This window comes from Belonocnema kinseyi, chromosome 1 (assembly GCF_010883055.1).
Source record: "Belonocnema kinseyi isolate 2016_QV_RU_SX_M_011 chromosome 1, B_treatae_v1, whole genome shotgun sequence".
NCBI classification, from domain to species: Eukaryota; Metazoa; Arthropoda; class Insecta; order Hymenoptera; family Cynipidae; genus Belonocnema; species Belonocnema kinseyi.
In genome coordinates this window covers 134,659,420-134,681,269 of record NC_046657.1, presented here as the reverse complement: position 1 = coordinate 134,681,269, position 21,850 = coordinate 134,659,420, and the positions used below count along the sequence as shown (strand labels likewise).

General features: G+C 35.7%; 1 protein-coding gene across 2 annotated transcripts in view; it reads left to right on the top strand.

The window, feature by feature from the left end:
* The window catches only part of LOC117171920 (myrosinase 1-like), an 88,972-nt gene that overhangs the window by 30,449 nt on the left and 36,673 nt on the right, over window positions 1-21,850 (top strand). For both annotated transcript variants that reach the window (XM_033359589.1, XM_033359581.1), the window contains 3 exons: window positions 6,713-6,846; window positions 6,930-7,187; window positions 18,889-19,069. In XM_033359589.1, coding sequence (XP_033215480.1) covers window positions 6,713-6,846; window positions 6,930-7,187; window positions 18,889-19,069 — 573 coding nt within the window. The remainder of the gene's footprint in view (window positions 1-6,712; window positions 6,847-6,929; window positions 7,188-18,888; window positions 19,070-21,850) is intronic.

The window sequence follows — 21,850 nt, the reverse complement described above, 5'->3', positions numbered from 1 at the left end:
TGCATGAATTTAAATGCAACTATAGTCCTATAGTCTGTCTATCATTAAGAAACTTGAAATTGACATACTCACTACTGTTTATCTATTGTATAATTAACATTGCATAGTTAATATGTTCATACTGTAAGCATGTTATTCATGTCAAATTACATACTTTTCATGTTCTCTCACGAATTCTGTCAGGCAATGATGAATGAATAATCAATTTATTAAATTAGTGAATAATTATATCTAAAAAACCGTCATATTCGTAATCAGCGGCCTTGAAAACCCCAGAATATGGAATTTCGCGTAAATTACAGTTTTTCCGTTTTTGGTCTGTCATATTGGATACGCCATTTTCTTTTTTTTTACAATTCTGACTTCAGATTCAAAATCAGCGACCCCGACAACTTCAGTATATGAATACGCCGGAATACCTACCCAGTAAACATTTTTCCAACTATTGGCCAATTCTAGTTCAACGCTGTATGGGTTGATTTGGTGAATGTATGGGTGGTTCTGCGACTGCAGTAATAGCCAATTCTAGTTCTAGCGCGTGGACACCAGACTTTGGTCCTATAAACAGTGAATTCTTGAGCCACAGTGTGGAGGGGTGTGTCAGAGTGAAGTTCAATAACTCACCTTCAGAAATGGGCAATTCTGGACTATCGCTGTGGACTTTTTTCTCTAATAAAACATTAAAAACGACAATGTAACTACACAGAAAAAAGAAAGTGTTAATGAAGCACCAATATCCGGGCACCTTATACCTGCAACAGAAATTACCCTTGCGGTGTGAATGCTGCACCGTAATGTAGGGTACAGATTCCCAATCACTTAGGGTGTGAAGTGTCCATCACTTTGGGGTAAGAACTACCTACTACTTAGGGTACGGCGTGTCCGTTTCTTGGGGTATGAAATGAAAAACGTCATTATCGACGCATAATCTATTTTTTCGTAACTTCTTAAATACTTTTCAAGATTTGAAATAGCCATGTTTAAATGCATTTATTTTGACAGCTTTGCTAATTGTATGTCATGGTCATTGAAGTTTAGAAGGTGCGTTGTTCGTACTTTGTAAAATTGAGCTATTAGGTTTTTCAGATTCGGTGGGGATATCCAAGATGTCTGCACGCTGAGGGACTAACAATAATACCAAATTCATGGGACTAAACTTTATTTTTATAATAACTTGAAAAATAATTATTTTCAACCATAATTGTATTCAGACTATTTAACTATTTAATAACTATTTAATTGAATAATGAAATTGATATGTTTTTTGTAACTGTGAAAAATATTTTTTTCTCAGGTTATAAACTAAATTAAGCTTTATCCTCTGGGATTTGTATTATTGCCTGGCCCTCATTGTACAGACATCTTGCCAGCTGACGTCACAACTTGAAACACTTAATATTAGAAATCTTAGCGCATATATAACTGGAGGGAACCCGGAAATGGCAGAGTTATTGGAAAAATAAAAGAGACAGAATATGAGTCAGCGGAATAAGTTATCTCTCTCGCGCAGTGATCTGATTGGCTGTCTACAACTCCTCTTCAAATGAAGGTTAAATAGTTTACATGTATGCGCAAGTAAAGAGCTATTCACAGAACAAAATTGAAAAGACCAATCATCTTGATGTGCGAGAGAGATAGCTTATCCCTCAGCCCCAGTCAGTAGTGGCAGAACGCGGATATCTCTTGCATGCGCAGTAGTTATTCCTGTGTATTTTTAGATTATGTAAGGCCATGTGTTAATTTAAAAATACACAAGAATCACTACTGCGAATGCTCGAGATATCCGCGTTTGCTCACAATATAACTTTTTATCTTAATTAATTCGTACCTTAATAATAATACATAGTGGAGCATAGGCAGGTTAAGATTACTAGAAAAGTAAAGCATATGGATGCTAAATTCCCCACGCATGAAGTTCTTCGATATTTAAGATGAAAAGGTCTTTCTATACGCGTAATAATAGCATCCTTAGATTTGACTGATTAAAAAAAAAACAGTAGGAAAACAAACAAATTCAATTTGATCAAAATAAAAACTATTTGATCAAATTTTCTATTACTATACATTAATCTGGAAAATTTGAAATATATTTCAAAGCATTACTTTATTATTAAAGTTAAATATTATGTTACCATTTTAACATTATTATTATTTATAATAATAAGTTTAACTTCATTAATTAAAAGAAATACTTATTTAAATTAGAATTTAAAATATGAGAACTGAATTTACAATTATTTAGGCGCTATAAAACTATACAATTTAAATAATAATTTATTTTTTGTCAGTATGTAAATTTTTATTCAATTCTCGTACTGTTTGTTGCGTAATTATTTACATGAAAGTAACAGAGTCTTGATTTGAACTTCTCGCCAACAAAATACGCAAATTTATATTTATACCTCGATCATTTAACCTTTTCTTGGCAATAAATAATGCCTTGAAAAATATAATAAACATTTCAAACATCCATGCGCTAGAAAGAGAGATTCGGTAAACTAGATTAGTGGGTCTTGGAATCCCATCCTTGGTAATTTCAATCATGCTCAAAGTAATATACCTACAGGTCATGCGGTGGTTATACTGTCTACCGCCGATCGCGTAGGGGCGCAAGCGACGGACACCTTATTCCCAAAGCAACTTGGGCTGCAGAAGCCCAGGTCCAGAGGCCGTTTAGCGATTTCGGCGTGGTGCTTCTGGTGAATAAACGTATACTAATCAGCTTTAATGAATTACTGAAATATATAAATATCATTTTCACGAATCAACCATCTCAATTTTTCATGTTTTCACGGAAGGCAATTTTTTCCTTTGTTTAAAAAAACTATTATTCGGTTTTTCTTTTACGAAAACAAGTAGAAAAAAATTTTAATTTCGATGTTTGTCATTATTGGAGGATATTCGCAAGCTTTATTAATTCGCTCAAGTAAACATACGAGTACTTTTGACTGCACGAAAATATATTACTAGAACTTATAAAATACAATTTATGTTTCTACTTTCTAAAACTAAGATATTAGTCGATTCGTCAATCATATTTGAAATTAAATACTTCAATTTTCAATAAAAAAATGTTTAATAGATTGATCATTTAAATTGGAAAATGCACTCCATCATAAACATATTAATTAATAACTTATGTATAATGCTGAGTTCGCGGCTGACTCGATTCTCGAAACTGAGATTACTGAGGTCATAATTCCAAAGCGACTTGGCCTTCTGAGGCCCAAGTCGAGCGGGAGCCTGGACATCCGCGCACACTGGTAACGCCACCGCCCATCGCTGGGGGTTTTATTAATCCATCTGTTGTGCGCAAAGAGGGCCACTTCGCTGGCCCCACCAACCACGCAAATTTAACTTTTCTTAGGCCAAATATTTAGTGCAGAATTTGTTCAAATTTGTACAACCAAAATTAGAATTTGTGCATCACCGGAAGCACCTTATTTCTCAGAAGAACACTGGCGGGGCCAGCGAGACGTTGCGCTAGATCCGATATGACGTTTCACCAACAGAGGTTTTTTTTAGGGATTGAAGTTGGTTGCACAAATTTGAACAAATTAAGCCGAAAATAATGCACCCACATGAAGTAAATTCTGGATAATGACGGGGCCAGCGAAACGTTTCGCTGGCCCCGCCATGGTGGTTTTCTCACAGGGGGTAGTTTTTAGGGGTTGAAGTTGGTTGCCCAAATTTTAACAAATTAAGGCGAAGCTAATGCACCTACATAAAATTATTTTTGGATAATGTCGGGGCCAGCGAAACGTCTCGCTGGCCCCGCCATGGTGGTTTTCTCACAGAGGGTAGTTTTTAGGGGTTGAAGATGGTCGTACAAATTTTAACAAATTAAAATGATGATAACGTACACACATAAAGTTGATTTTGGATAATGTCGTGATTAGTGGTATGTTGCGCTGGATCTGATATGACGTTTGCTCAAAAAGAGCTACTTTCTAGGGGTTGAAGTTGCTTGCACCAACTTGAACAAATTAAGATGAAACTAATGCACCCATATAAAGTTGATTTTGGATAATGTCGGGGCCAGCGAAACGTTTCGCTGGCCTCGCCATAGTGGTTTTCTCATAGGGGGTAGTTTTGAGGGGTTGAAGTTGGTTGTACAAATTTGAACGAAATTAAGACGAAACTAATGCACCCACATAAAGTTGATTTTGGATGACGTCGACGCCAGCGAAACGTTTCGCTGGCCCCCTCATAGTGTTTCCCTTAAAGGGGGTAGTTTTTAGGGGTTGAAGTTTGTTGTATAAATTTGAACAAATTATGACGAAAATAATACATCCATTTAAAGTCGATTCTGAATAGTGTCGGGACCATGGTGTTTTCCTTGCAGGGGGTATTTTTTAGGGGTTAAAAGTGGTTGCACAAATTTGTACAAATTAAGACGAAAATAATGCACTCATATAAAGTTGATTTTAGATAATGTTGTGACTAGCGGTATGTTGCGCTGGATCTCATATGACGTTTACTCAAAAAGAGGTAGTTTCTAGGGGTTGAAGTTGGTTGTACAAATTTGAACAAATCAAGACGGAACTAATGCACCCATATAAAGTTGATTTTTGATAATGTCGCGGCCAGCGAAACGTTTCGCTGGCCCCGCCAGTGTTTTTCTGAGAAATAAGGTACTTCCGGTGATGCACAAATTCTAATTTTGGTTGTACAAATTTGAACAAATTCTGCACTAAATATTTGACTGAAAAAAAGTTAAATTTGCGTGGGTGGTGGGACCAGCGAAATGGTCCTTGCGCAAACGACGACCTAAGTCCCGGGATCTTAGATGCACAGTTTGTCTCTCCGTGTAGTTTCACAAACTGGAATCCGCAGACCTTCAACTTTTCTAAGACCATGGCATGCTTGACAACAGCTGCAAACATTTCAAAACAGTAACATCTGATCTTGCTTACACCACCTTGTGGCTATTTCATACCCTACATACTCGGTATTTCGTACCCCTAGTTCGAGAGATATCTGAATCCCTACCGAGGTACAGTGAACACCGTTATAATTTTACCTGCAACAAAATATACCCCAAAGTTTTTATTGTGCATCGCTCGAGGCAACAATATCGTTTGTATCTCAGCCACAAATTTTAACTTACTATAAATTAAAAACAATTTACGATATTTTAAGTGTGTAAATCCCTAATAAAAAGTGGAAAATTAACGCATGAGTTATATGGATTTATATATGAAACAAATAATTAAGCAATACGGAATTATATATTTTTCTCATTAATTTTTCCAAAAGTACGGATATTGTGGCGCTATGTATTGCATGGTGCCAAGTCAGTTTTTCAAATACGCTCCAGCACACGTATGCATAAACACGATATGACTTTGCCGTAATGCTCTTCTCGAGTATCTTACTCATACTGAGAAGTAGGCAAAATATGCAAGCGAGAGGAGCGAGCAAAACAAAGATAGGCCAGTAACAGGCACACATCATCGCGAGCGTAGCTCTAGAATCGCACGATTAGAGCTTCACGCCTTGGAGATACGCCCCTTCACGAGTTTGGGGGCTGTATCTACATGTAAAACGTAGAGTAAGAATTGGCCAATTCTTGAACAGTCAGGTGGAAAATTCTATAGCACTGCCCTAAATTTGACCAAGTTTTGGCCAAAATCCTGGACTCCACGACGTGGAGAAAAAATTGGCTACTACTGGACTCCACGTTTTGTTAACTGGGTAATGGCTTGTAGAGTAAGAAATGACAGTGAATCAAAAAATATTGTAACTCATTTAATACTGAAATAAAAGGTCCAATTCATTATATCAATTAACAGACAGACAATACACCGTATTTTTATAGTTCTCTGCTATTAACGACTTAACCATTTAAGACCGGCTACTTTGAATTTCGAATTGAAACTAAAAAAATAAACTTCGAATTCAAAAGTATTTTTAATAAACGTCACAAAATTCCATTTCTGAAATTAGCCCGCACTAATGTTTGACAGAATAGCTCTTCTCTTCTCATATAATACCCTTTATTCCAATCAAATCGTTCTTCAAGACATAAACTAAAAAATAACGGTATTAACAAATATAACCTCAAAAAACGCGATGTATTAAGATGGATAAGACCAGGTTTTCCTTCTAATAATTGCAATCAGGATTTGACGTAATTTTTACCTACCAAAAGACTCACCACTGGCGGACTATTAGAAACTCACGGAGTAATCGCAATAGTTTGTTTTGCAAAGATAAAAAGTTTAAAAAATATAAAACGTATAACGCCAGTTGACTGCTACTTACAGGCGACGCGTTTGAATTGTAGCAGTCAATGTGCGTTATACGTCTTATACTTTTTAATACTTTTTACCGTTAAAAAACAAACTATTGCGACTATTCCGTAACCTTCTATAGGGTACTTTAACGTAGAATCCGAATTTCAAAAATTTAAAATTTGATTTTGCTGTTTTTTTTAGTTTTTTAAAAAGGAACCGAAGGGGACCCAATGGGGTCTTTACGAGAACTTTGTAGAGACTCCATTCGGTTCCTTCGGTCCGCCAGGGATGAAACCGGAACGTTCCACAAACCGGATTTAAATCGTGGCACTCCCCTCTTGGCTTGAAATTCTTTTGAATCTTATTTCATTTGTTGGGATGGCTGTACATTAGATTTTATAGACATAATATGCTTATTTATAAACAAAGGTTGTGATATGGCTTAAGTGTATACTATTTTTTGGTTTCATTAGACATTGGAGAGTCACTTTGGGATAACGTTGTACATTTGAATCCGAGGCTAGTAAAAGACATGAGCAATGCAGATGTCGCTGCAGATTCATACAACAAATTCAAAACTGATGTGAATCTTGTTAAAAATCTTGGTGTAGGTATATTTAAATAGCTCATAATAATATTTTGTCTTCAGGGGATTTATATGTTAATTCTCATATTACTGATTTTTTGCAGGCGAATACTTACAGAATTTCCTTATCCTGGACAAGAATATTTCCCAGTGGATTCTCTGATTATATAAGCCAGGACGGCATCAGATATTACAATGATTTAATAGATGAGATGCTGAAAAATAGAATAACACCGATTGTAACGCTTTATGACATGGATTTACCATTTAAAATTCAAGAGATGGGTGGTTGGGCTAATCCCTTAATTATTAGCTGGTTTGATGACTTCGCCAGAAAAGCATTTTCTGCATTTGGGGATAGGGTAAAGTGTATTGCATGGATAATCACGCATTTTAAGATAAGAACTCAAGATTTTCCTTTTCGTAAATTAGATCAGCCAAAATAGGTTTGGTTTATTATGAACCAAATTCCTTTCAGCAAAAATAATACAAAATTTAAAGCACAAGGGTGAAAATTTGTTAAGAATAATTGTCTTCATATCATAAAAGAAGTTTAGTTATTTTTAAAATAATAGTTATCAATATTGTCTATTATCGGGCCGCACCCGATTTTGTTCTCTTTTTAACTTTGTGAACTTTCTTGGTATTATTATTTTTCTCACAGGAAAGGTATCTTTTTATCTTTCAACATTAGTTAAAAGTCACCTAGAAAAATATCATGCTTAAACCTGGCCGAGTAAGGACATTCATACTAGAGAATTCCCCCATTTCCCCCTGAATTTAGTAAACAAGCTTATATTCGCAAAGTAGACAAGTTTATTTGCAGCTTGCCCTTTGCGTTCTGCACCGCATTCAATCCTTGACGTCTGAAAATCAAGATTGAATAATATCTGGTTTCACCTCAACCGAATAAGCAGACTTATATCAAAGATGCCCCCCCCCCTTTCTTTATTTCCTCCAGGATTTCTGCACACACAGTACACAAAAGTTCACACACACACACACACCCCGTGCACTCATTTAAGATAATATCCAGTTTACCCAAGCAGGTTTCTTAAAGCGTAAACAATTTTCAAGTAAATAATACAATTTTCCCCTTATTTACAACAATAAAGTTTTGTTGATAAAAAAAAGTTCGTTCAATGCTTGACCAATGAGCGGATATACCTTCCCTGGACATATTTTTAGATACCAAAATATTTTCATGAGAAACCAAAAACCTTATTTGAATTAACTAAAATATTCTCTTGAACTGAACAATATACTGGTTTCACTTAACTAAATATGTTGTAATTCAATAATAAGCAGCAGCAAGTATATTAAGAGAACTCCGACATGCAGGGCTTTGACCTTTCCATGGCCAAAGAAGAGGAACTGTCATGTCGAGGACTACGTTGCGAGGGTGGTTCTCTAAACTTATCTGAAAAGTCTTTTGGAGTTTCTCTGCAAATGTTCCGCGTTCTCCTATGCCAGTAATGTACGAACCTACCCTTGAAAATACATAAATAAATGTATTAAATTTGTGAAAAGATAAATTTATCTTCGAATTGAAATTTCGTCAATTTGGTTACAGAAATTTTAATGTGTTATGTCTTACACTACAGCGAGTCCTTTTGCAAGTCCAAACGAAAGTACTAATGTCAGACATACAGATGTGCAGTCAGACTCATATACTGAAGAAGAATCATTTGCTGATTTCCGGGTTGAGGTTTCGGGCTCATTCGGAATGAAGGCAATTCCAAACAATTAAATCTTTTTTATTTTACATGTGCGTGTAAAGTTGCTTATTTCACAATTGTTTATCGTTCGATAACCGCCATATCACCCATGGTTTCCATTACCGCACGCCAGTAATAATTATTTCACGCCTTCCCTCCTACATAAATGAGCCACTTTATATGCACATGTAAAATAATAGTATATTGAGTAACAAGTGTGGTAAGTTGGCAATTGCCCACGAGTGCGAAGTTGGACGCACAAGCGAAGCAAGAGCGTTCAGTCGCACGAGGGTGCATTTTCTAAACCACTCTTGTTGCTCATACTATTTTATTTCGTATGAGTTTGACAGACTCCATAGAGTCTTGTTTACAATTTCAGTCTGAATCAATCCGCGCGAATTGTAAATTTTTTGAAGTAAATTCGTTTAGAATGAATCCGAATGATTCCAAATCCTAAAAAGAATTATTGCGATTAAAGCCACGTAAAACCGACATTTTATCAAATAATCATTCCGAATGAGTATGCCAATAGGTATCCTAGAAAATTCTATTTTTACATTATTGTTGTACGTACAAGTATAGTGGATTCAAAACGGAATCATTTGATAATTTTGGAATAATTCAAACTGAGTTCGGAATGGCACAGAAACACTCTTGACAGGAATGCCACGATATGATTTCTTGTCATGTGGTGGATTCAAACGAAATGAAAGTTTTCACTGCCAATTCAGGTGGAATGAAAATTTAATTTAGACTGCTGCGGAATGATTCTGATTAACGCACGAAAACATTAAATGCCATTCGGGCTGCATTTGTGTTTAAAGAGGTTTTTAAGCGGTATGCAAAGTTCTTTCTAATTTGTTCCGAATAAATCTCAATGGCTGCATAATGATGGTGGACTTATTGGGAAAGATGTTAAAAAACTAATTCGGACTGCAAGGCAATAAATTTTAATCAAACGATGTCATTCGGACTGAATTTAGCTTTAATTTCGCACGAGTCCGTGTTTCGAAAAAACTGTTTATATTCATTCGTCAAAAAAGATCTTAGGAATCAGTCAAATTTCGAAAGTAGATCTTTGGTTTCTCTTATTCAAACACGAAGAGTATTAGTAGGTAGAAAAACATGCAATTAAAAATAAATATTGTATAATCAGCAAACAAAGGCTGAAGCTAAATCGAATAAAGTCTTTGAATTATAGGAGAATTGAACAATATTTCATGGACTAATATTGCACATTCATTTGAACGAAACTAAGTACAGTTTTTAAAATCATTACATAATTCACGTTACAGTCTTTCCTATTTTAGGGGGGAGGGGAGTTCATTTTGATGTAGATTGGGAACCTCAGATTATAAATAAAGTTTCTTTTTATATTTTTGTGGCTAATAAATTAGTTCGTTCCAGGTTTATCGTCCTTCTCTTGGATTGATACCGACGTGTATATTTGGCACCAACTTCCTGACTTAGATATATTACACCGTCGAAAGATCCAAATACTTATGAATGAAATTCATGAGAGGAAAATTCGATACAACTAAATTTAGAAATTAAAATTATTTATAACAAAAAGGGAAATTGTCTTTAAGCGTCTAGGCGTAAAAATGTAATAAATTGCAATACACTAAAACTAAGAATAATGTTAAAACTAGTATCAATGGTGGGACAAAGAAGTTGTTTAAAGAGGAAAAAATTGCGAATTTCCCGTAATTGAAATCGCTTAATAAATTTAAATATATAAATGAGACTAGCTGTGACCTGTGGCGGCGGCTTCACCGCCGCGAAACACTCGCTCTTATTGACGCTATACATAAAAAAATGCTATAAAAGTTGTATAAAGTTATAAAAAAACATGTAAACATATTATGAAGAATTTTTATGACTTAAGTTTAACAGAGTAGAATTTCGGTTTGAAAAGTGCAAAGTCTATGGTGAAATTTGAAATAAAGTTGGAAAAAACTTTGAGTAAGTGAGATAAAAATAAAAACTGGAATACAAAACATGAAAACTGCATTTTTTCGAATATTGATTATAAACACTGTATGTAAGTTGTCGAATTCAGTATCCACAAATTCCAAATTACGTTATCCTCTCCACCAACTTTTTTCTACACACCTCTCCTTCATTGCCTATCATAGAACTGTTTGTTCAATGATTCAAACGTTGCTTTGAAATCTACCAAGAATGCAAATAGTTTTCCTCTCTTTCTGTCTAAATTTTTGTTAACTAAGTAGTTGAGTACGTGGGTGTCGTCCATAGCCCCTATCCCTTTTCTAAATCCCGTATGATTATGTGGGATACTTTCTTTCTGTTTTACTCGACTCTCCAACCTTTTTCTTAAGATTTCTACATATATTTTATAGCCGACTGGCATGAGAGTGATCACTCTGCATTACTCCACCTTCTTTCCCTCCCATTTCTTCTCCATATTTCATTGCTTCATTCTCCATGCCATCTTCTTCTGTCGCCTTGTTTCTTTTTAGCCTATCCATTATCCTATCTACTTATTCTATTGATATTTCGTTCCCTTCCTTCCTTTCTCCGTGGACTATCCTTCTCTTTTCCCCTTTGATCTTATTTTGCTCTCCACCTAATATACCCTTGAAATAATCCGTCCATTCCTTCATTTGTGTCACTTTATTGACGCCCCTCATTTCCCCTCTATCCCTATTTGTCACATCCCGCACCTTACCTTCTTTGATCGCTTTTTCTACTTCTGCCTTATATTCCTCCTTTCCCCTTTGTCTTTTTCTTTTCAGCATCTTCTCATGTTCACTTTTTCTCGTGCTATACTCCCCCTTCATTTCCCATTTTCTCTATTTTCTTACAAACTCTTTTATTCTCTCTTTACCCTTCCCAGCTCATCCCTAACCTTCTCAATTTACCCCTTTAACCTTTCAATTAACAAGTCTACTCCCGCCTCTTCTTCATACCTAACCGTCTCGTTTTTCATATTTTCTTTAAACTGTTTTAATTTATCCAACCCCGTACTCTCATTTTCGTGTTCCTTTCTCCCCCATTTCATTTCTCCATGTGCCGCCCTAAGTAACGCCTTCTTTCAGTGTAGCTATGCCAGGAAAGTGCTCGAACCCTATCTCATTCGCCACCATCATACTCCCTGCCATATGCCGCTTTCTTTCTTCAGCCAAGATGTAGTGTATTACTGTTGCTATTTTTCCTATGGATGTGATCTCTATTTCCTCATCTCCTTTCATATTGCCATTAAATATAAACAATCGTGTTACTCCTATTACGTTAAGTATCTTCCTCCCCTTCCGGTCCGAATCCATATGTTTAGAGTTCCTTATATATGCCTTCTTTTCTTTATCCCAAATCCGTTCCCCTTGTTCCTGAGTCCATGAATTCAAGTCCCCTCTTATTAAAACCAACTCTTCCTTCTTTTTCTTCATTTACCTCCTTATTACTCTCCAGCTTTCCTCCTCCTCTCTTTTATATACAAAAACCATCGCTAATTCGACTTTCCCAACTATAATCCTTCTTACCGTTGTTTCATCTATTTTTCTATGTCTCCATCTTTTCTCCCTTTTACTGCTAATTCTTTTCTCACCTTTGAAACCATGCCGCCCATCTCTTCAACTTTAAAGAATTATTTAGTTGCTTCATGCATCGTCTACACAAAACCTTTCAGTAAGAGCCTTTTTATCCTCTACCAGTCCTTATTGTCTGCCCAGGTTTCAGTAATGATAATCACATTTCGCTTTTCTAACTACTTCTAAAATACTTAATTCTTGTTCTTCAAACCTTAAACATTCTAGAAAGCTATTTTTACGTTTGTTTCTTGCCTTCCCTCTTCTTTCCTCCTCCCTTTTTTTCCGCTTTGTCGTTTGGAAACCCCTCCGTTTTCTCTCTAGACACCTTTTCGTCTCCCTTCTCTCTACCTTTCTCAACACTTTTTCCTTTTTTCCTTATTTTATCTAATTCTAGATCCTATCACCATTCCTCCCCATTTCTCCATAACCTGTCTCTTCCTATCCACACCATGTGCCCTTTTTCCTTCTTTACCAAAGACCCCTTCTGTATTTCCCCATCGCCTTTTCCTCTCCCTCTTCTTCAATCCTTTCCCTTCTTCCTCTCAATAATTTTTTCTGTTCATAATTTTCCTTTTCTCCTCATCACTCCCCACCTTTATCACAAAAATTCCTTCTTTTCCTTCCTTCGTCCCTCCTATTCGCTTAATTCCCTCCACTCTTACCTGCACTCTATTGTCTCTCATAAGATTGTTAATTTCCGTTTCGCCTGTTTCACTTTCACCTTTAAATCCCTTAACTACTGAGTTATTTTGTTCTTTTCGCCTTTCTTGCCCTTCCAATCTTCCAATCTCATTTAGTCTTTTCGTCAATCTTTCATTCTCACTTTGCACATTCTTTTCTTTCCCTTTAACTATATCTTCATTCTCTGTTTGTTTCGCCATATGCTTATTCCCAATTTCTAAATTACTTACCCCTTCTTGCAACTGTTTCATCTCAATATTTATCAGTTTGTCAAACTCTCTCTGTTTATGCTCTATGCTCTCTAGTATACCACAAACCTTGTATTTCTCCCCCTTCCATACTTATCCCTTTCTTCCCATTTTTCTCTTACTCTTTTCACTTCCCTTCTTTACATCGTTCCCCTGCCTATTTATATCCCTATACATATCATATGGTCTCTTTCTTTTTTTTTCTCTAAGCCCTTTTATGAGAATTTGGCAGCGGGGTTATTTGTATTTTAAAATCATTTTATGGAAATAATATTGAGGGATTTAGAAATTTCGAATTTTTACCTATAGTAGGAAAAAGTGTAGCTGGTGCTAGAGGATCAAAACCTGTAAAATTTAAGCAACAGGTATATGCAAATTTAAAAATGGGTAACTAGGATGGTGCCAGGGTTTTCGGAATTATTCCTAAATTAAATTAAGAATGTCTAATTCGCTTTAAAAGTGTTGGTAGGTATTCTCTTAATCACCTTTTCTAGAAAAGATCTACTAAGAATTGCGATACACGCCACTGTTTCCACGAAATCTAATCATCTTTATAAAAATCCCGGAGAGCCGATGTCAAAAGTGTAGCCGTGTAAAATATCATTTTGTGCGAGACTTGGTGGATCTTTACTGTCTACTGAAGAATAAGTGAGTGGACGACTGTGTACAATGTATTGAGCTTCTGCAAATAGAGTTATTAAGACTTTATCTGTGGAATGTCTTTCTTTTAAAATTCTATTTATAGTTATCTTGAAACTTCCTATTAGGTGTTCCCAACATCCTTCCATGTGAGGAGATGCTAGGGGGATAAAGTGTCGATAAATTTTGCAATTGGTCATCTCGTCATTCATTTGATCTTGATTTAAATTTTCTAGAGCGTTGAGTAACTCTTTGTTAGCTGATTTTAAATTTCAACATGTATGACTCGAATTGTAAGGCATGTAAAAAGTACTCCGTATTGTTTCTCCACTCATCTTCAACTTTTACATACAGAGGTCCGAAGTAATCCATCCTGGTAGCCGTGAATTGTTTCTCATAAATTATAAATCGTTCTATTGCTAATAAACCCATGATAGATTGTGAAGGATTTACATCTCTTTTCTTACAAAACATGCATTTGAAAGAAATTTTTCTAACACAATTTCCAATCTTGGTAATCCAAAATGATCTTCTTAATTCATTCATCACTGTTTCGGTTCCTTGATTTCCGTTTTTTTTTTTATGATGATGTTTTCTCATTGCATCTAAATACGGGTGAATTGCATCCAAACAGATTGGATTTTTTGTTTGGATTTCAAGGCAATCAGCTTGATCTAATCTGCCTTTGATTTGAAGGTCACAATTTTCTTTGTTAAATTTTAAACAAAGTGTCTTCAGAATTTCGTTCCTATTCCAGTTCATCAGCTTTCAATGATTCTAATTTGCGATCTGATCCAGGCAGTCTTGCATTATTGATGAATTTTTTTATCCATGCAGTTTTTCTTAAGATCCGTACCCATGAATAGTAACTTCTTATTCTAGGCAGACATTCGAAGTCATTTCTTGCGGTTACTAAACTGATTATTTCTTCAGATTTTTTTGTGATTCCAGGATGCTTGATTCCAGGATTTCTCCCACTCATGCAGCAATGAAGCTAAGGCGCCTATTATCATTTTTAATCCACTGAAGGTCAGTCCTAGAATCATACCAGTAGAATCGAACTTCTATGGTGAACTTAAAAGCTTCTTTTGTTACTTTCTCCAATCGTATTCCTAAGACTGCTGACATTAATTCCAGTTTTGGTATCTTCAATGTCTGAAGTGGAGCTACTTGTGCCTTTGACGAAAAAAATACTACGTCTAATCCATCCTCATCTTGGCTTGCGAGGTAACCTACTGGATCTTATACTGACGCAGGTATTTATGAACTTCCCTTTTTGTAAGCATTCATAAACAATTAATTAAATCTTGGTTTATTTTGTAAAATTTGAGAGAACATGTCAGTTAGTACAAGATAATTTTTCTTTAGAAGTTTTCTTATTTCAGAACAATAAGGAATTCCTATATTTTTCTCCTTGATCAATTTTTTTTAACGTATAAGTCTATGTAAAGCTGGTAAATCTGGATTATTTAATTGCCAAGGTAATTTCACCTCGTATCGTTTTCCGATTTTTCGAATAGAAATTAACGCTAAAGTTTTCAATAGCAAAGTATTTTTGAATTCTTTGTGGAGTTTCTCGTCATTAGTACAGCAGAAGAGTATTACTGCAGGATTATCATGTCGATTCGGCAGCAATACCATTGACCTATGGATATTCCATCCAGTTTTCGTTTTTGATAAAATTGGTGCATCTTCCCATGGTTGGAGAACTTGTCTTGATACTATAAAAGATGCATTATTTTCACCAATTAGGATCATTCTTTCATCTCTTTGTATTACAGATACATCAACTTGTTTTAGATACGGGTAATTTTGTATCAATATATCAATGTCCCAATTTATATCAGGTAAGCTTAGATTCTTCATACTTCTTACTTTATTGAGATCGAAATATGTATGGTTGTTTATTCCATCCGCTTCAGCATTTGAAATTATGAAGTCTTCATCGTAACGGTATATGTCCCCGTCCATTTGCAGCACAATGGTAAGTTTGGATCTTTAAGTCCCAGACTACTAGAAAGATTTTCATCAATTAGTAATGCGGTACTTCCCCTGTCTAAAAGAGCTACAGTCGACACTATGCCTGCAAGTCCGCGCAATCGTATCGGAAGAGCCTTTAGCATAAAACGTTACATTTCTTCCCCCAAGCACATTACCACTTCATTTCCAGGTTTTTGGTCACCGATTTTATGAAGCATTCGGTGATGAAATTTGGGTCAGTCATTGATTCCACAATTTCGTCGTTGCTGATACTTGCCTTATGTTTCTGAATACATCAATAGCACAATCTAAAATTTCATCGTCACTAGCTGGAACTTCTTTCTCTACGTTGACGAAATCTTCTTTGATTTCCCGTAAACTTTTCGCTAAAACAAATTCAATTTATGAGTTTAAATCATCATTCTCACTTAAAGTCTTTGAACGCGTTTGTAAACTAGCTCGTGCTGCTGTTGGCGTTTTTTACTCCATTTGATTTCCATTGATAAAAATGTAAGAATATTTTGAATAAAATGTTCTGGATTTAATTCTGTTCTTAAACTACTAGCGATTTCCAGTGAGTGAACTTTGCTTGCCATTGATTCGACAGTTCTAGCACGTTTCTCTTAGCTCTCGTCCCCTTCTTCCAATTGTAAGATTATTAACTTACGGATGTTCCGTTTTACGAAATATTCTCTGATTTAAAATCCAAATAAATAATGAGTAAATCTTTTAGGACTTCTATGAGTGTTTCCTCTAGTTTTTTTTTAGATTTTCCACTTCCTTGAATGTTCGTTTTCTGGCCATTTTTGACAGTTGTAATTTGTAGAATTTTTTTCTGAATATTTGAAGATTTTACTCCCATGCAATTTTTGCACTATATTTCCGGAGTACTAGGATCAAATCCCGCTCGAAGGACTAATAAACATCGACAAATTACCAAACGATTTATTATTTCTTTTTTTAATATTTATTTTATAAGCATCTGTCAAATTCATGATTTTTAATCATTAAAAAAAATATCGATAAATCGCTAACGTCGATAATTCGAATGTTCAAAATTGATTTGAATACTTCAAACGGGCTCAATTTTCACGAAAATACCATTGAGTTGAAAGCTAATAAGGATACGATAAGAGTTGAATTGATGGGCAAAGATCCAAAGCAAATAAGATTATTGTTTGATCCCGAAAATTCTCAAAAAGAGAAATATTTAAATTCTTAAGGCAAATCTTTAGCAGTAGAGGAAATCCATCCAAATGTTGTAAAAGAATTAAATAATATTGAAAATTATGACGAGGTTCAGAATCCATTTGCCTTAAATGATGAAGAAATTTGGAAAAAAGTAGCACAGTGCAAATTGTTAGATTTAAATAAAAAAGAGCATTTCTACAAGCCAATTCAGCGCTTTAAAAATATATTTTTAAAGAAACCAGATCGAATTTCATTATATAAACACGAATAAGAAACAAACCATACAAGACTGATTTTAAGGAGAACGTATCCGGTATTAATGATTTTAAGAGGCTCTTCATATTTATCTTTTTAAAAATTATTCCTATGCAATAACATAAAATTAGTTAGAATGACTGTCGCCAGTAATTCTGAGCGTGCACATATAGCTGTCGGCAGCATTGAACATATCAGTACAGAGAGAAAAGATAAGGATGCAAAATATATTCTTCAGCTCAAAAGAGTGAATATATGGCTCTATAAAAAAAATAAAAAATAAAATTTTCAATAAAATACTCACACTGAAATAAACTTGACTGAAGTCTGGACATTTATATGTCACTAGCGAAATTAAAAAGCTCTTCTCGAAAAGCGAAGCAAAGAAAACTGTATTATTATTATATTATTGCTACATTATGTTTTTAAGTAGAACAAATACACATAAGCGGTTACCGTTTTCTTTCGCTACAGAATTTAGGCTAAAGTTATTTTATATCCGAAACTTGTTTAACACTATTCAGATGATAAGCGTTCTTTCTTTTACTAACTTAAATTCATTTTGAATTGTTTTGTGTCTACGAATTCGCTTAATGCTATGGTTAGGTTTCAAAGTTAATTAACTTACGATAAACGGTCAATAAAATACCCTATACATTGACCTCTGCGGACGGACCTAGTGAAAATAAAATAATTAGGATAAATTGAGAAGCATACGCAAGAAGTCTCCTTAAATCTCGCTTTGTGACAACGAAGAATTTGAGCAGGTCGTGGATTCATGTAAAATCGCGAAAAAGTAACATAATTTTTAAGTATCCTATTCGCCCGAATTCAGACAAAAATTTTAGGGAGTCCGATGCATGTTTATGCATTACACGAATCAATTTATTTATTCCAATTATTGCTGAACGAATCACACTGTTATTTGTTCCAATTCGTAAAAGCACATGTAAGCGAGGGTCAATTTATAGATTTCAATTCGTGATCAATGAAACGCGAGTGTCTATGCATTGACTATTTGGGGAGTGAGGTAGCCAACTGCTATTTAAACCGCTGAAAAAATTAACTCATGATCAATTTGCCTACTTCTCTGACTACTTCTGGACCACTTCATACTCTAGGTGACTGACTGCAATATAAACAAGCGAATATTGTCAACAAGACGTCTTATTATTAGCCATGACTCTCAAAGTCTCTTGCGCACGTCTTGGTGAGCATATCCAAATCATAGCTGAGACTACAAATAAACTGCTACCGACTACTAATGAATCCAAGAAAGATTCCCACGCTTAATTCGAAATATTAGTGCACAGCCCCTCGCTGAAACCACACTCGAAATATCTCTAATTCGTCAGGGAAAATACAATTAACTTTTATTTTTTATCTTTTTATTGAAACCGATTATAATATAAATGATGTATGACGAAATAAAAATTTTTAATTTAATTTAAAGTACTATTTTAGAAAAATGTACCAACTCTTTGCAAAAAATATTTCAAAAATGTTTATATTTAATTTTTTGGATATACTTGGTGTCAAGAATGTAAACTAAACTCGATTTCTAATCTTAATATTTACAAAAGGAGATGAATTCTCTCCATTATGTTTTAAAAATAAAATATAAATATGTTTATTTAGAAAACTGTTTTTTTTTTTCGCCAGGGCTTCTTCTTGTATTTTTTTATTCTAAAACAATCCTTTTTTTCATAAGAAGGAACGAAATGCATAAGGAGTAAAAATTACTCATATTACTTGATGTTTTCTTGCTATCAAAATTACATTTATCTTTAAACGTTCCAGGTGAAGCATTGGGTTACTGTAAACAGCCCCTACAAGCTTTGCAAGAAAGGATATGGTGGAACTGTCCCTCCAGGTTTAAATCTATCAGGCATAGCAGATTATATTTGTGGTCACCATGTCTTACTCGCACACGCAAAAGTGTATAGTACTTATGATCGTGCCTTCCGATGGAAACAGAAAGGTCAGGCTTAAAAAAATTCTTTAACATCTAGAATAGACCTTAATTTTGCTAGGATCTATCAATTTCCATAACGTTAATTTGATCTAAATGCTTTGTTTGATAGTGTCTAATGTTGCTTTAATCTATTGTAAAATTATTCCCGATTTATTAGAAGAAATGATGTCCATTCATATGTTTGATATAACGGTATATAGAGTCAAATATTTATGTATCTAATTCAATACATTGTAACTCCGATATGAGAGCGGTTTTTTGTATGGCCTACATAGCCTTGGCTTATATGGGTTTCAGCTGTAACAAAAACACTAAGGGCCATAAGAATGATTTCCAGTACAAAAAAATAATATTAGTTAATTGAATTCCGTATAAATTCAAACTTTCTTTGGCCTAAAGGATTACGATATTTTAATAATAAGGACCAATTAATCTTTCGACCTCTTGGACCCCCTGATAGACAACTGCAGTCGACAATAGTTTCCGAAACGTCTTTTTATTGCTGGAAAAATGAAAGCACAATTGGATTAATTTTGAACCTCATACAATTATAAGAATCGTAAATCAACAAGTGTGATCTTTTAGGTGGTTCTGCCTAGTGGGGTCGTACTCCATTTTATGGATGTGATCTTTCAGGTGGTTGTGCCATGTGAAAATCTAAACAAATGTTCTTTTTCCTTTTTTGATAATCCCAAAATTTTCCTGGCTCTATCAATTCTATACGTATAGTGCTTTATCCGGATTAGGCTTTTAATGCCCATCTCGATGCAGTAAGATACAAGTCCCAGTATTTGTTTCGGTCCTACGTATTCACTTGCTGCGATTTATTTTTTCAACTGGTCCGCTTTTTCGTTGCTCTTGATCCCTACGTGAGCAGAAACCTATATGAGAGCCACGTTGTTTTATTCTGCAAGTTAGTTTAATGCCTTTCTGCATTTCCAAACCAGCTCTAATGTAATGTCTAGTTTCCCAACTGTTGTTTGCATTACTTGGCCGTCCTAAAAGAATTGCTATCTGCTTGCCAGCAACGTCTTATTCTAGTAATGTTTTATAACACCGAAGGTCGACCAGAACTTTCGCCAGAAAATCAATGGAATTTCTTCCACGCGGGATCAGTTATCCCCCTCCTTTCCACGCTGCTTGAGTTGTAGAAGTGAAAAGTCTTGGTGAGGTGGAATGGTTTCATTACCCTGTCAAACCCGTCACTCCTAAACGCGAGAATTAATAATCGACGCAGCCCGTCCTGTATCGTTATAAGTTTTACCCATGGCCATCCGATCACGACTGCATATAGGTGCCGTGGTTTAATAACAGTGGAGTAGAGCCATACACGCATCATTGGCTTTAGACCCCACGGCATATTAAAGATCTTTTGCACATCCAAAATAGGTCTCAAGATGCTTCACCGAGTTTAGTTTTCGATCTAGGATTACCCAGATATTTCACTGGGTCTCAGATCATCAGCCTGCCACTACGAAATGCAGGAGCGTCAACTTTTGGATATTAATTTTACCTAAGAACCAGGATATTGCGTTATGGATCTCCTAGTCTAGAGGCAATTTACTTTTTGCGGCCGACAGGTGACAGGTTTTTGCAGTGACAGGTGGTGAGAAGTTTTTACGAAGTTTGTGTGAATGTTATAAGTGGAGTGTGAGGGTGGAAGTCCACGACATAATTACGGTTGTGTGGGTTAAATTGGGTAGTTAAACATCCATTGTACATTGTAGTTGTAGGGTGGGATTAGGCTTAATAGGGAAAGTGAGTTTAGGTTTACAAGGGAGCGGTGTAGTTTTGTGGTAAGGAGTTTGGGCCTTCATGGTGGACAAGGGTGGTTCTCGTGGTGTTGGGGATGTAAGAGGTGATAAAAGAGTGTCTGCAGGGACTGTGATGGGTAAAATAATGCAAAGAAACGGAAATTTCAGGGCGGTAAGCGACAGCAGCCTTAACAGACATCTGATGGTTGCAGTACGTACTTTTGTGGTTGATAAGTTACTGTTACCTACTGAAGAGCGGGAGGAGGGCAGCGAGAGTACTGGCAGTGTGGGTAGTTAATAAGATGGGGAGGAAATTTCCAAAAGGACACGGCGGCCAGCTGTGCGTGACTCTGTGCGGTGTCATGTGGCGCATCAAGGAGTGGGAAGAATCGGAGCGAAGAAAGCGACGAGGCAAGGGAGAGAGCGTCCTGTGCAAGTGACGGGGAGGATCTCTTTAAGAGCAATGGAGCAGATGAAAAGTATGAGGGAGACCTGAGGGTAAGAAATGAGAGATGAGAAAAGGAAGTAAAAGAGCTGAACGGGAAAGTAGAAGCATTGCAGAGGGAGTTGGCGTCGTTAAGGAAGGAAAGAGGATAAAATCAAGAATATGGAAGAAGATTTTACGGTGTGGAAGGAAAGGGTGGAAAAAGGCTGGAGATAGTAGAGAGGTGGTCGGGAATGCAAGCAGATGACAGGGGGAGGGCGAGAAGCAAGGTATTTGGCAGAAGATGGAGATTATGATAGAAGAAGAAGTGGGGGAGCGTAGGAATAAAAAGGAGGAGACATCGGACAGGGAAAGGATAAGGGTAATGGAGTTGAAGATGGAGAGAAAAGAGAAGGAAGATAGGAGAAATAATATAGTAATAAGAGGATTGAAGTTAAATAGCTGGAAAGAAAGGGAGGAGGAGGAAACACTGCTACATGCCAAAGGGTGGGTTAAAGGCAAGGTAGAGAAAGTTAGGATTGTGGGAGGGGGAAAGAAGAATAAAGTCGCGGTTGTGGAATAAAAGAGCTGGGAAGAAAGGGGGGGGGG